Source organism: Osmerus eperlanus, chromosome 17, assembly GCF_963692335.1.
Source record: "Osmerus eperlanus chromosome 17, fOsmEpe2.1, whole genome shotgun sequence".
In the NCBI taxonomy this organism is placed as follows: Eukaryota; Metazoa; Chordata; class Actinopteri; order Osmeriformes; family Osmeridae; genus Osmerus; species Osmerus eperlanus.
The window spans coordinates 14148203-14165235 of record NC_085034.1 but is presented as its reverse complement, the minus strand read 5'-3'; the positions used below and the strand labels follow the sequence as shown (position 1 = coordinate 14165235).

The window sequence follows — 17033 nt, the reverse complement described above, 5'->3', positions numbered from 1 at the left end:
CGTCACGAAAACTCGCGTGACTACCTCTAGCAGAATATTAGTTTAGCAGCTCGTTAACTTCTGGGAGATAGCTAGGCTAACTATAGCTTTACTGCAAGGCAGCTGCAGAAACGCCACAAGCAAAGAGGCCAGGTGATAACTATTTACTAATTTTACTTTGTGATATGACACAGAATTGTGATGTGTAATGTACAATATAAGCTGATATTATTAAGGAAGTACATCTACTTTCGGAAACAGTAGTCTACTATTTCACTGAAGTATTAGCATCATGACATTAGCCTGTGTTGCCCGGGCAACACATACTACAGTGGTCTATGATGTAGCGTTATCTGTTTTCAATCGTTAAAATAAACATTCCTCACATATACATTTTCGTTGAAGGGTTTATTCTGACATTAGTAAACGATTTGTTGGTGAAAAAACCATTACCTGTGGTTTCAAACCAGTGTAGCTCACTGCAACGCTGTAGCTTACGTGAGACACACTACAAAAACATCTAGCTTACACAACTGTAGGAAGTCAAACGGCGACAGAACATGTTTGGCACTCCCCTTACTTAAATCAAAAGTCTATCTAACTACTAACCTGAACTTCATTGCCACAGCCTAAACGTTGTCAATCTGTTCATGAAAATAATTAATTTCAGCTTAAACCGTACAACGGAACGTTAAATCCAATTCAACCAACGCAATCGCTACTAGTACCAAGACGAACACAGCAGTAGTCTAGTACTGTACCGTAGTAGTACAATTTACCGGGTAGCTTCTCCACACAGGGCTATATCGCATTTTGCGTTGTTACTGACAATGATCGCTACCAGTGAGCTTTTTATGAATGAGCGATTTTCCACTAAATAAATGTCAAGCTTATTTACGTTTTGGGGGGCATATTTTCAGTTAGCAGATGGTACTGTTTGAATCGCGATTCCATCTTCTACTGCCGGGTAACGTCGTAGAATAATCTTCAAAGGGGGTTCTTTATTAATGAATGAATGCAATGAGTAGGCTAAATGCCTGAAAATATCATGAGAAGGGAAAAACTTAAAATGACGTTTAAGTCATAGAGATTAGGTCCATTTTTACACCGGTCTGCCCAATTTATTCGTTTTGTTTCAACGATGAGGCTGCCTCTTGCAGGGGAAATGAGAAGACATCTATTTCATTCTACACTTCACTCGTATTTTCAGTTGTAAATGAGCAGCAAAAAAAAATGCTTTTAAATCTATGTCATCTTTATAAATAATAAGTATGCATTTTTATATAAAATATACAGAAATATCAGTTGTAAAAATGTCATTCAAAAACGGACCCCTGTGCAACCGACGCAAGCAAGCACACCCTACAATTTCCGCAGAAATTGTACCCTCTCTAGTTATTAGGGGCCAAGCAGCGAGGCACCTATTGTTATTTTTTGTATTATTAGGGGCCAAGCAGCGAAGCTGCGAGGCACCTATTGTTATTGTTAGTATTATTATTATTATTATTATTATACTTCTTAAGACTGGGTGTCTATGGCAGGCCCTAGAAGCGCTTGGTCTAAAGTTGTGAAATTTGGCACACTCATTGGGGACAGTCCCCTGGTCCAATTCACAAAGTTTCATGTCCCATACTTGGGCACTCTAGCGCCACCAATGGGTCAAAGTTGGAGTTGTGTTTACACACGCAACTTTTAAACCGTATGACCCATTTTCAAAAATGAGGTACCATTGGATTCCCTGGATCAAGCCGAATTCAATGCACACCATGGCGTCAATTTCCGGTTTATAGATTTTCCGCTATTTCCGGTTTTATCAAAAACCTTTGAAAGCCTACTCCTCCTACAATCTTTGTCAAATCTTCTTCAAAATTACCAGATATGCTCTTCAGACCAAGCCGCACAAAAGTTATGGTAGAGCATTTTGATACCCACAACCGTTTGTCCGTGACAGCCAATCAAAATCAGCAGAAAAGCCACCAAACAGGAAGTGAAGTCATATCTCAGCAGTTGTTTGAGGCAGTGAAACTAAATTTGGTACGCCGCCTCGGAACATTATTCTGAGGATGTCCTCCAAAGATTGTGTCATGTGACTAAAAGGGGGCGTGGCCGGAAGCATAAACGTGTTTACGCTAATAACTGTTGAAGTGTTTACCTTAATAAAGTAATTTCTTTGTCTGTTGATGTCTTGTGAGATATCAAGCCTGACTATTAATAACTTTTCATAAAATTCGAACGGACGTGGCCGCCATTTTGGATTTCATGGAAAAGTGTAAAAACCTTTTGCACGCCACAATTTTTGTCCAATGTTTACCAAATTTGGCAAAGATGATCTTTAGACCCAGTTTCACAAAAGCAATCAGATGAATTTTCAATTTTCAAAAACGTTTGTTCGGTAGAGACGATCAAAAGCGGTGGCGAAGCCGCCAAACGAGGCGCAAGAGCATATCTCAGCAACCATTTGCGCGATTGTCACCAAACTTGGGTTTCATCGTTCCCATGAGGAGCAGAGGAGGCCTGCAGTGTTATACCAGAAAAATAACTTTGAACTCTCAGTACTCTTGAACACAAACATATATTTCAACCAAACTTGGTGTGTTGCATGAGTGCAACAGGTTGTTGTGACTTAATTGTTGCACAAGTGCTATGGAGGCCATGTCCTGCTCTGGACTGCTTGGCCCCTCCATTGCTGCTTGCAGCTATATTTATTATTATACTTCTTAAGACTGGGTGTCTATGGCAGGCCCTAGAAGCGCTTGGTTGAAAGTTGTGAAATTTGGCACACTCATTGGGGACAGTCCCCTGGTCCAATTCACAAAGTTTCATGTCCCATACTCGGGCACTCTAGCGCCAACAACGGGTCAAAGTTGGACTTGTGTTTACACACGTAACTTTTGAACCGTATGACCGATTTTCAAAAATGAGGTACCATTGGATTCCCTGGGTCAAGACGAGTTCAACACACCATATTACGTCAATTTCCGGTTATATAGATTTTCCGGTTTTATCGAAAACCTTTGAAAGCCTACTCCTCCTACAATTCTTCTTTAATCTTCCCCAGAATTGGCACACATCATCGTCAGAGCAACCCTCACAGAAGTTATCCAAAGATTTTTGATTTTCAAAACCGTTTGTCCGGTACAGCCAATCAAAATCGGCAGCAAAGACACCAAACAGGAAGTTGGGTCATATCTCAGCCAATCCTTGAGAAATCAACACCAAACTTGGTATGATGACTCGGAACCCTCATCTGAGGATGTCCAAACAATTTGGTGTCATGTGATCACTGGGCGTGGCCGCAGGATGCAAAAATGTGTTTTGGCCAATAACTGTTGATTCGTTTGCCTTTATTAAGTGATTCCTTTGTCTCATGATATCTTGGGACATCCCATGTGTGACACATGTTAACTTGTGATAACATCCGAATTGATGCGGCCGCCATTTTGAATTACTGAAAAAACTTTTTTTCTGTACTCCTCCTACAAATGTTTTCCAATCTTCACCAAATTCGGCAGATATTATCTTCAGACCAAGCCTCACAAAGCCTGTTACATGTTTTTTTGATTTTCGAAACAGTTTGCCCGTTACAGCCAATCAAAATGTGCAGTTAAGCCTTCAAACAGGAAGTTGGGTCGTATCTCAGCAAATCTTTGATGGATTCACACCAAACTTGGTATAGGGACTCCGAACCCTGTTCTAATGATGTCTAAAATTGGTCTGGGTCATATGACTGCTTGGCCACCTCATTGTTGCTTGCAGCTATATTTATTATTCAAGTTGGTATATTATTAATGTTGCCAAATATTCGGTAGAAATAAATACATATAAGTAAATAGATACACACACACACACACACACACACATATACATAGTTTTTTTTATTTTAATCTAGATTACTCTCACTGTAATCTTGGCGTTAATCTAGATTAATCTAGATTAAAATGGCTCATTTGAATTCCGCAGAAGGCATTCAGAATATGTGTGCTACCCAAATAATGACTAAAAGTAAGTCTTTGAGAACGGGTTTCTCAAGCCAGGTGGCGCATTAGACCAGGAGCTCATCTCCTGTTTCCAAAATGCATCACAAACTGCTTGAGAAAGCTGTTGTACTATGATAATTGGTGATAAAAATATATTATGTTCAATAAGATGTACTTGTGTTTATTAACTGTTTATTAGATTAGTTAGCTTGGCTGATAGAGCTGTGCTGACGGGCTTGCCTCGGTTGCACTCAAACATCGTAGTTTGACGACGACTCTTCCCCTGCGCTACATCAGTGCTTGGCCCGGCATCTTCCGCATTAGCTAAGGGATGCTTTGCATTTAGGTGGTATTTGAGACTGTAAGAACTCCTACAGTAAACTAATTCCGCATAGCACAAGGTGCAAACAACCTTAGTCTTGTCGATGTTTCCATTGGGAAGCTTCTTAAAAATACATTTTCCCTGAAGCAAACCAGGCGGTTTCATAGCTGCATCCATGTTAGCACGTCACGTTTGATGTGATAATTTCATACACAAGGCATACACACAGGTTCGAAGACTCGTTCTCGCCCCCTACAGTGCAATTCGGCTAGGTATACATCCGCGCTAAAATATCAAGGTGAAAGTCATCATAGCTTGCGTAGTATAGACCCAGCTCCCAACCCAACTTTGAGAATAGATTAACGGCGATATTTCTTTTATCGCCGATAAGAGTCGCAGCGCGTTAACGCCGATAACGGCCCACCACTAGCATACACACGTGTACATACACCCACACGTATATATACACACGTATATACCAGTGGCGATTTCTTTAAGACTGCAAGGGAAGCTCAGCTTCCCCTAACATTTCAAAAAATTAATGGTCAAATATTTACTATTGTGTTAACATTTTAAATGCGTTGGAACACGTTCATATCGAAGACGAGTTCGTTCAGAATCAGCTACATATTAGCAGGTCGACTGACTGATTGTCTTCTCATACATTCCCGTAGCGCCACAGTGCATTTCCCTGTTGAAGCTCATGGACTTCAATGGGGCTGCTTTGAACTGTTTTTTTTCAGTGCTTCGAAACTATACGATCATTGGATAAATGCTGCGATTATGTTCCGCCCTGGACGCTCAGCGTATCTGGGGGTGAATGGAGGAGTGGGCTGGCCTGGACGCTGGGCTTCCGCGTGATGATTGGAGTGTCTGTCGAAAGACTGCATCTCCTTTTGATTGACATTGATTTTGTACTATAAAAAGTCACCGAAGCTATTCAAGCTCAGTTTCCCCTAACATTTCAATATATCAATGGTCAAATATTTACGATTGTGTTAACATTTTAAATGCGTTAGAACACGTTCATATAAATGCTGCGATTATGTTCCGCCCTGGACGGTCAGCGTCTCTGGGGGTGAATGGAGGAGTGGGCTGGCCTGGACGCTGGGCTTCCGCGTGATGATTGGAGTGTCTGTCGAAAGACTGCATCTCCTTTTGATTGACATTGATTTTTTACTATAAAAAGTCACCGAAGCTATTCAAGCTCAGTTTCCCCTAACATTTCAATATATCAATGGTCAAATATTTACGATTGTGTTAACATTTTAAATGCGTTAGAACACGTTCATATCGAAGACGAGTTTGTTCAGAATCAGCAACATATAATGCTGCGATTATGTCCCGCCCTGGACGCTCAGCGTCTCTGGGGGTGAATGGAGGAGTGGGCTGGCTTGGACGCTGGGCTTCCGCGTGATGATTGGAGGGTCTGCATCTCCTTTTGATTGACAGCGATGTTGTACTATAAAAATTCACAGAAGCTATTCAAGCTCAGTCCCATCAAGGATTTTGCAACTGGTTGAAAGACAAACTGCGACCACCTGTTTTTTTGTATTTTTTGTATTTGCTTGGCGAAATTGCTAGCCAATTTTTATCATACATTTCATACAATTATACACCACATTAGGCCTAGTTGTTTCAGTTTAACTTAATTCCCACATTCCCTTCAAGTTTAATATTGTTAATATTGTTTCGTTAGATCGTTCCTTCACTTATTCATACAGTAGACTAGGCTAGGCTAGTGTCGAAGGGGTGAACTAGCCAGTGAAATAGCAAAATAAATGGAAAATGTATATGATGTAGGCCGAAAATGAGCTTCCCCATTTGAAAGACCAGCAGCCGCCACTGGTATATACCCATACATATGTAGCGCCCCCTAGCATGTCTTCTACTTGTTTGGAGTGCGCTCCCCGAATTCTTCTTTTAGTGAGAGATCTCTCTCTTTAATTAATTAATGACCTAGTATTAAGCTTTATAGATTTATTTTTAACTTTTATTTATTACTATTTTCCCAACAAGAACATACACATTAAAGATCCTGTAAAGTGGAATTAAAAAACGAGTTTCAAGTTCACCACACCACAGAATAATGTGTTATTAACTACCCATCCAAATTCGAATGAAAAAAAAACACTGACAAGTATGTTAAATTAGGCTTTGAAATCGTAAGAAAATCAGCAGTTTTCTCTGTTCGAGACTGGGGGGGCGTGTCGCCTGAAGGAGCTGAAGCTCGGCCCCCTCGCTGGAAGGCGCCGCCTCTCAAGTAAGCTACCTACGAACCTAATGGACGCTATGTCAAGCCGAACAAAACAGTATAGAATTAGAATGTATTTGTTCAATGAGTGAAACATACAGATGCATATAAATGAAATATTCCCCTGAGCTGTAACACAAGAGTAAACATTTACAGCAGAGACAGCAGACAGTGAGCTCTCCAACTACTTCTAGCACATTAGCTACCATTTCACCAAAATACCATCATTCTACACCGAGTAGCCTAATATCAAGTTAGTTTGCACTAATTATAGCAGAGATACCTCTGGAAAAGTTATCTAGTATAATTATAACAAGCACACAGAACTGAGTGATGAACTGCAGGCGGCGGTGGATGGTCCAGGTGCGACCGGAGGATGAACGGCCGGGGGGGCGATGCTCGGTACGGCTCCGCGCTGCAAGAGAAGCCGTGCGTTGGTGAACCCTGTTTGTCTCTGGTCCATGTTAAAACTGTCCGCCGTGAAATGGTCAGTGGCGCAGAGGTGGCTGTTGGAGTTTATCCGAAGCTTTCCATGAGCGTGGCTCTTCACAAAATCTATCCACCTATTTTTCCTTTCATTATCAACAGTCAACTTAAATGGCGTTGCAGCGCAGATGGAGTTCTTGCATCCAGGGAAGATGCAGTTGCGGGTGGTGGGAGACATCCTGAAGCTAGCTAGCTGATGTAAGCTACAATAACAGTACAGCAGGAGGAGACATTCAGTGATCTGACGTAGATGGGGCGAAATGACGTAGATAGAGCATTTTTTGGCTCTGCCCATTAAAACCTGATCTGAAAACGGAAGAGAAATTGTTCTTCGGTCAAACTCCACATTTCAGTGCGACAAAGTTTTAGCGCTTTGCACATGCTTTCAGGAACACATTTCACACGTATATAATGTACTTAGAAGCAAAACATGGAATTTACTTTACAGGATCTTTAACAGTAAATGAAATACACACTTGCAAGTTTCCAGTACATTCACGTTTAGTGTACTTTTAGCAACAACAAAACACATTGACCATACATTACTTCGTATGCAAAATACACAAGTCACATTCACACACACAGGCCGGCACATACAGAACAATCCCCAACTAAAACCCGTTGCAGGCCTGATACGATGCTCGGGGGTGGTGAGACCTAAAACCAATGGTCACTTCACTCTATGGAGCCAAACAAAAGCTCACGGCGCTATCTGGTTTTCTAACGGTTTTAACAAAAACTCCCGTGCAAATTGTCCCCGCGCAGGCAACAAACTTGACTTGCTGTATTCAGCCGTGTTGGCTAACAGCTAGCTAGTTAATTCACTGAGTTAGTGAATAAAACACTCAGTGCTAGCTAGCTAGCTTACACACAGTAAGTTAGACTAGCTTGAGCATATATTCTTTGCTTCTTGTCCGTAGAATTATTGGGTGTGCTTTGCCTTCGGCAAGGGCACAACCTTTGTTCTCTCACATATATATTATTATTATTATTTTTATTATTATTTTTGCCCCCCTAAAACTCAGTCAATATTTGGCCTACATAGACAACCTAGGTGTCAAAAGTTTCGTCTTGGTAGCGATTGAGTTGCTTCTATTGGGATTTACGTTCTGTTGCATGGTTTAAGTGGAAATTAAGTTTTTGTGGCGAAAAGTGAAGCTAACAGTGGCTAACTTGCTAGCCACAGTCAATGACGCTACTTACGTCACTAACGTCACGAAAACTCGCGTGACTACCTCTAGCAGAACATTAGTTTAGCAGCTCGTTAACTTCTGGGAGATAGCTAAGCTAACTGCTTTACTGCAAGGCAGCTGCAGAAACGCCACAAGCAAAGAGACCAGGGTGATAACTATTTACTCATTTTACTTTGTGATATGACACACAATTGTGACGTGTAATGTACAATATAAGCTGATTTTATTAAGGAAGTACATCTACTTTCGGAAACAGTAGTCTACTATTTCACTGAAGTATTAGCATCATGACATTAGCCTCTGTTGCCCGGGCAACACATACTACAGTGGTCTATGATATCTGTTTTCAATCGTTAAAATAAACATTCCTCACAAATACATTTTCGTTGTAGGATTTATTATGACATTACATTACAAGTAAACGATTTGTGGGTGAAATTATCATTACCTGTGGTTTCAAACCAGTGTTGCTCACTGAAACGCTGTAGCCTACGCGAGACACTACAAAAACATCTACACAGCTGTAGGAAGTCAAACGGCGACAGAACATGTTCGGCACTCCCCTTACTTAAATCAAAAGTCTTTCAATAGGTGAAACTATCTGACTATTAACCTGAACTTCATTGCCACAGCCTAAACTTTGTCAATCTGTTCATGAAAATAATTAATTTCAGCCTAAACCGTACAACGGAACGTTAAATCCAATTCAACCAACGCAATCGCTACCAAGACGAACACAGCAGTAGTCTAGTACTGCACTGTAGTAGTACAATTTACCGGGGCAGCTCCACACAGGGCTATATCGCACTTGGCGTTGTTACTGACAATGATCGCTACCAGTGAGCTTTTTATGAAAGCGATTTTCCACTAAATAAATGTCAAGCTTATTTACGTTTTTGGGGGCATATTTTCAGTTAGCAGATGGTACTGTTTGAATCGCGATTCCATCTTATACTGCCGGTAACGTCATAGAATAATCTTCAAAGGGGGTTCTTTATTCATGAATGAATGCAATATGAGTAGACTAAATTCCTTAAAATATCACGAGAAGGGAAAAACTTAAAAGGACGTTTAAGTCATAGAGATTAGGTCAATTTTTACACTGGTCTGACAAATGTATTCGTTTTGATTCAACGATGAGGCTGCCTCTTGCAGGTGAAATAAGACATCTATTTTATTCTACACTTCACTCGTATTTTCAGTTGTAAATGAGCAGCAAAAAAAAATGCTTTTAAATCTATGTAATCTTTATAAATAATAAGTATGCATTTTTATATAAAGTATACAGAAATATCAGTTGTAAAAATGTCATTCAAAAACGGACCCCTGTGCAACCGACGCAAGCAAGCACACCCTACAATTTCCCCAGAAATTGTACCCTCTCTAGTTGTCTGTGTCTTTACTATCTCGCCGATAATAAAACAACAAACAACAATATTATACACGTTCTCTTCTCTTACACTCACACGCGGACTACTAACTCTTTCGCCATTCTCCTCTTTCGCATTCCTCCCTTTTCTCCTTCTTCCTCCCTCTCTCCCTTTTCACTCCACTCTACCATTCAACAAACAGCAGACACAACATCATCACTCCCAACCCTTCACAATAAAATATGTACCGTTCTAAATTATTAAATGTACCATATTGTTTCTTACACAATAACCTTTTTAACTGTTAAACATATCTTTTGAAATATAACATTTTAAACATATTTAACATTATAAATCGTACAATTTCAAATAAAATAAACAAATGACAATACAATGATTGTGGAAATACCCCAAAATCCCACAGGGCTACACATACAAAAAATTTAAACAAAATATGAAAACAAAAATGAAAACACGTTATGTTTGCCATATTATACATTGTTCTCATTGTGGCTGTCTCTAAGGCCATGACAGGCTGATACATACTTTGCTGCTAAAATACAGCAGTTAGGTTCTCTCTCTCTCTCTCTCTCTCTCTCTCTCTCTCTCTCTCGGATGCTTTTGTGTGTCCTTGTTCTTTCTATTTAAACTCCTAGTGACAGTGTCAGAGAGAAGACTCCGTAAGACGGATGGTAGATGGGATTCAACCCCTGTGATTAGATAGGAGCTGTGTAATTGGAGGGCTGTGTTTTCCATCAGGGGCCATTAGCCCCGGTGCCGTAGAGAGGGTCATTAGTAGACACTGCAGCACCCCATCCACCCGCCTCCCCTTACTGGAAGCAACACAGCCTTCATCAGGATCTCACTCTTTCTCTCAAAGTATCTCAATCTATCTTTCCTGCTATTGTGTTTGCCCTCTTTTGCAGCTGGTGACTAATACTAGTAACTAGTCCAGCCATCTCAGTCTTGCACTCTCATTTGCTGTCTTTCTCTTGTACCTGGTCTCTTTCTCCCCCTCTTTCTGTGTTCCTTCATTCTCTAATGTTCTCTCTCTATGCTACCAATCTTATGGGTACAACAGATCATTCAACTCTATTGAAAAGAGATTTTATTGAATTAGGGCTAATCGGATACCATGTTTCAAGTGCAACCAATGGCTTGTAGAAAATTGTTTCCCTGTTGGTTTTAGAGTGCTTCCGTCAGGTTTAGGATGGAGCTAACCCTAACCCTGACCAACCCAGAGAAGACGTCTGCACTCTCTGACTGAAATCTGATCTGGGGTTTATGAACACTGCCCTCTGTAGATTTTTCCACAAGCTCAATATTGCTGTCTCCTTATGGAAAAATACTATTCTACCAGTATACACTCCTAGAGCACTATTCTGGTCACCCAGAAAAGCTTACTTGACCTGCTTCACAGAAAAAAAGAGGGGGAGAGAGGGAGAGAGTGAGGGGAGGAACAAGAGAAGTGAGGGGTGAGGTGAGTAGAGTGAGGGAAAGAGAGCGATGAGGTTGAAGAAAAGATAGGATGGGAGAGAGAAAAAGGATACATGAAGTCTCCGGAGAGGGGGAGATGGATAGATGGAGAGCAAGGTATAGCTGGCTAGGGGTGAGGAGGGGCAGTGAGGGAGAGGTGGTGACTGACGATTACTAAGCCATTGTGTCTGTGACTCCGTCACGGCTGATGAGCTCACCTAGTGCCACATACGCACTCACGCGCGCATTCACATACACACACTCACAATCACGCACACACACACACACACACATCATCAGCGACTCCTCCAGTCGTACCAGAGCAGGTCAGAGTCTTTACTGTTGAAGGCTCATGGCTTTTTATAGCTGTAGCTCTTCATACAGGTTTGGAAATCACACATACACACACACTTTTACAGACTGCAGTTTTATACTGCTGTATCTTAGACATACATCACATGTGCTATATGACAGCCACTCTCACGGACACATGACACACATGTGAAAGTATAGGACACACATGTACACACACACTCTCAACCGGCTTCCTGATATATACCGACTTGGTTTAAACACACATTAAAAAAGTAAAGTAACTAAATTTGTTGGCCTTCTCAAGGCAGCCCATAAATACCTGTGGACGTCTCGATGTGGACGTAGGGGGGCATACTCCTATTTCTGTTCTGAGGTGAATTGTATTAAGCCAGATTAACTCACTGTGACTGCACTACAGGTTCAGAAAATAATATTTCGATTATTTCAGTTTTTTTGCTCGGACATTTGACCTCTTGAGCAAATACGGTTGTTATTTTCAGCCATGAAAAAAAGGGGGGGGAGTATAGAGGTAGAAAGAAGTGATCCGTAAAACTCAATTGATACAGTCCCTCTTTGCTGAAGGGAAGGTAAAAGGTAAAAGAGAGTGTGCCCCGGTACCTCACCGGATAAAAGTTGCATAGTCTGTAGGCTGAAGCCTAACTAAAGCAACCTGGGGTCGGATCTGGTCTTGGCCCTTTGCTGCATGTCTTCCCTCTCTTTCTCTCTCTCTCCCTGAATTTTCTATCACACTTAACTTAAATACTGTCCAAAAAAGCATGAACAATGCCAATAATGTTTTTTACAAAGAAAGTAAAATAGGCAGAACAGTGTGAGAAAATCTCAGCTTTCAAAAACTGTCTACTAGTGACATTTTGTGTCATATTTTGTGCCCTCCCCCCTCCACAAACGTACACACACACACCTTTTCGGGGCAACAGGGCCATCATCGAAGGTGCCTAATTCACTTGATGAGATGTTGGGCAATTAGAAAACGTGCATGTTTGAGCCAAAGAGGTTTGGAGGGGGTCAGGCGAGGGAGTGACTTGCTGTCAGATGTCAACAACAGCTCCGGGGCAGGAAGTGGCACCGTTGGAGGCTAACTTGGCTTGGCTCACTCTTTCCCTCCCTCCCCCTCTCTCTCACCAGCAGACTGCCAGACTCAGGGCAGGTGTTAGGTGCTGTTCTCTCTCTAGCTCTGTCTTTAATTCTCTCCTCACACCTCTAGGCTTCCAAGGCCAGTTTGGGGGTGCTCAAAACAGCACAGATGCCAACTCCACATTGTCCCGGTCAGCGGGGTGCATAGAAGACTTCTAAACAGTCAAATTACACCCCCCCCCTCTAACTGGCCACTGGGATGAAGCTGGGATGGCTGGGAGGAGTTTATGTACATAGGGTTTCCTGATATCCTGAAGTGCAAAGAGAAAGACAGACAGAGGACTCAAAGTATCCGTTATTTTGTGTGGGACAGAAAACACACAAATAGTGGATTCAAATGCGGTGTAGTATGGTACGCCAGAGTAATTGGCTCTCTATAAACACTCCAGGGCTCCTCTGAGGAAGGAATGTGGCGTTTATTTAGCTTTTGTGCCAATGGTTTTTAACTGACTGGAACATCTCAGACAATGTTTTGGTTGAGAGTTTTATAGTTCTTTCTTCAATCTCAACGGTATTATTTTCTTATGCTCATCCAGAAGGCCAGAATGTGACCAAGATCATGGCTACAAGAATTGCAATGAGCTGGAAGATGGTGTCTCGCGGGTGAAGGAACAGGAGACAGACTATGGAATATGGTGTGTGTATGTGTGTGCATATGGGTGTGTGAGCGTGTATGCTGCAGCATGTCCATGTCTGTGCTGTGTTCACAGGATACGGGGCCTAAGACTCCTGCTAAGAGCTGCGTCTGGCAGAGCTATTGCCCCGACACTGTGTGCCGGCAGGCAGGCAGACAGCAGATAGGAAGAGACAGACAGACGGTCAGATAGGAAGAGACAGACAGGCGGTCAGATAGGAAGAGACAGACAGGCGGTCAGATAGGAAGAGACAGACAGATGGTCAGATAGGAAGAGACAGACGGAAGACAGACGGAAGATGGAAAGAAAGAAAGAAGGAAAGAAAGATGGATAGATGGAAAGAAAGAAAGAAAGAAAGAAGGAAAGAAGAAAAGAAAGAAGGAAAGAGAAAGAAAGAAAGAAGGAAACAAAGAAGGAAAGAAAGAAAAGGAAGGAAAGAAGGAAAGAAAGAAGGAAAGAGAAAGAGAAAGAAATAGAAGGTAGGCAGAGGGGCAGATATATAGATATAGAAGTTAGAAAAGACAGGAGAGAGGGGGACAGACCGAGAGAGACTTCAACAATGACAAAAGAACATAGAGAAAGGCAGAGGAGGAAGCAGGGTACACTGAGGAGAGATGGAGACAGAAACAGACTTGACACTTGATAAGGTTCACTTCATACTCCAGTCAGGCAGATACCCAGGCTCAGTCTGGTCTGGCCCTTGTGTGAGCCAGATGATGACTCCAGGGATGAGAGAAAACAGATACCTGCCGTCAGCCTAATCCATGGCCGGGATAGGACGAGAGGTAGACAGAGAAGGAGAGGAGTATGTGGGCCTGGGGTCTGCAGGAGCTCCTGCCGTTCACACGGGGGGGACTGTTTATTTAGGCAGAGCCGCATGGCAACCATTTGCGAGTGGCTCCTGTGAAAGAAGCCCCCTCCCACACACACACACACACTTCAACCTTCCACCCACCACCTTCAACCTCCTACCCGTAACCCCCGCTTACTCAGCACAAGGGGGGAGGGGGCAGGGGGGAGTGGACGTGGGGGGGGGACATGAATAAACACTAGCTGGCACCTGCTCTGAAGTTGTGTCCCCACCCCTCCACACACACACACACACACTTGCAAGTACGCCAGAGTGCCCCATCCACTCAATAATCACGTACATCCATGTCTTGACTCAACCATTAACCGCCATCTGTGTCTAACTTTTCCGCAAGTCCATTTCCAGCATGGCAGTCTGTATGTTTTTACCCTCCACCACCACCACCACTTACACACACACCTACCCCCTCCCATACAATCCCCACACTTTTCACAATCCCTCTTGCTCTTTATGTTTAATGTTTTTTTTTCTCTCTCTCTCTCTCTCTCTCTCTCTCTCTCTCTCTCTCTCTCTCTCTCTCTCTATCTATATCTCTCGTTCTCACTCTCTTTCTCGCAGACATGGACGAGTGTGAGAATGACTACAACGGCGGATGTGTCCATGAGTGCATCAACATCCCGGGGAACTACAGGTGCACATGCTATGATGGCTTCATGTTGGCCCACGATGGGCACAACTGTCTGGGTAAGGCTGCCCCCTCCTACACACAATCTGGAATACTATGGAGTTACACTTCACATTCAGTTTTCACTGCTATGTGACTAGACATATACAGTACGATGCAAAAGTGTAGGTACCTAAGATTTAAATCAATACTGTCTTACATGAAAAAAATTGTCTTCTGTATTTATGCGGCTGGATGAAAGTGGAATGTTGAGACATTTTTAGTTTTGTCTTTCACATTCATTATTTCTTAAAGCATTTTTTGGGGGGTATTAGTGCCTACGATTTTTGAACAGTACTGTGTTTATACCGCTAACCTTTAATACTATGTAGTTACATCACAATATATATACCTCCATTGTTGTTACTGTTTCTGATACTGCTATGTAGTTATGTAGCAGTACTTATTGGATATATTTTTTTTAAGGGGGTCATCATAACCATTCGCGGCGGCTGTGGCTCAAGGGGTAGAGAGGGTTGTCTGTTAATCGCAAGGTTGGCGGTTTGATCCCCGACTCCTCCTAGGTCATGTGCTGAAGTATCCTTGAGCAAGACTCTGAACCCCAAGTTGCTCCCGATGGGCAGGCCGGCGCCTTGCATGGCAGCTCACTGCCGTCGGTATGTGTGATTGAGAGTATGAATGGGTGAATGAGAGGCAAACATTGTAAAGTGCTTTGAGTGCCGCTAAGGTAGAAAAGCGCTATATTAATGCAGTCCATTTACCATTTAACCATTCACGACACCTTCATGAAAGCAGACATAACAGCACATCATTTCAATTGAATCAAGAATGGTTATGATTAGAAAGGCAGGGAAGTTATTGTTAGACAGCATTTTTAAAGCTCAAGACCAAACAAGAAACGCTATTATACATGTCTACAACAACTTTCCACAGCTACAGGGGATTTATGAATGGCATGTTTCTGATATTCTGCCACGCCACAGCAAAGTTTGTGTGTGTGTTTGTGCAAAATTTGGGCACAGTACCATGACAAATCTTTTTAACAGATTTTTGATTACCAGTGTAAAAACAACATGTATTATGGTGATCTGCTTTTATTTTATTGCACAAAATCATTTTAAATCTAGACTGAATGGAAGTACCTGAAGGTAGTTACAATGAATTATACTTCTACACAAATAAAGGGAAGTAATGAGGAGTTATGGATGGTCACAAAGACCAGACTTTTTGTAAAGTGTTACATAAGGTTGTTATGAACGTTGTAAAACATATAGTAGCAGAATTGACACAGCAAATCAAGCGTTATCAAATGGTTATAAAACAATTAACATTTGCCCTTTATAAATAAATTAATGTAACCAAGGCCTGAGACATGAAAGAGGATGTCCTCTTCTGTTAGGTTTTGGTTTCTGTATGTCGGTACTGTGTAGAGTAGAGTCAAGTCGAGCTAGTAATCATTATGCCAAGGGGACAATTAGCTTTTCACCCAGGAGTAAAGAAACAACAAATATCAAATAGGCAAACATACTCAACTACACAATAAAATACAGCAGTAACAAATGCTGCAACAATAACTACCCAGCCACATGACAATCAGGGAATCACAAATAAGGAAGAGGGCTTCCCCAAAGATGGTCGAAAACAAAAAGATCAGTAAAACCAGAAAATACTGCTGTTAAAGAAGTTATGATCTTCAAAACAGTTAAATAAAACATTTATTCTTCAAATATACAGACAACAGAAAAAACAACGTTACTACTGCTGTTGGTTGCTTTTGATGAAGCTTGGGGTGTGTAGCGGTCTATATCTCTTCCTCTCACTGTCTCTCTCTCTCTCACATTCTCTGTGCGTCTTTCTCTTTCTTTGCATGTGTCTCTCAGTATGGCATGCATGCATTCTCGGGGGTCTGTTCTCTCCTGAGAGTGTCTCTGTCATCGTTTGGAGTTTTTCCATTATTTTGACTTTTCTTTATCCCTCATTTCATTCTCCACATTATGCAAGGGTGGGGAGTAGGGAGAGGTTCGACCGGGGTTGAAGAGTACATTCCCTGTGATATGTCCCACAGATAGCTTGGCTGGGTGTCTAAGATTGACAGATCCAGTCCATTTAGCCTCAGTGTTCTGTTATTGACTTAGCGTCAGCCAGACAAATGTTTTTCTGCTCTCAGCTCTCTCTCTCCCTATCTCCCTCCCTCTCTCTCCCGCTCTCTCTTTCTCACGCAGTTCTGCTTGGATGTATTTAAACATTTCATCTCCCCCATCCCCCCATCCCCACCTCATCCACCCTCCCCCCTGGTCGCTGAGTGACACGTGCACAAATCATAATATGTCATTTGGATACCCTCGCCTTACAACCCAAACATCTTTGATGAGACA

At 42.1% G+C, this 17033-nt stretch overlaps 1 protein-coding gene across 2 annotated transcripts in view; it reads left to right on the top strand.

Annotated features, from left to right (window-relative positions):
* scube1 (signal peptide, CUB domain, EGF-like 1) overlaps positions 1-17033 on the top strand; it is a 198383-nt gene that overhangs the window by 52769 nt on the left and 128581 nt on the right. For both annotated transcript variants that reach the window (XM_062482845.1, XM_062482844.1), the window contains exon 3: positions 14592-14717. In XM_062482845.1, coding sequence (XP_062338829.1) covers positions 14592-14717 — 126 coding nt within the window. The remainder of the gene's footprint in view (positions 1-14591; positions 14718-17033) is intronic.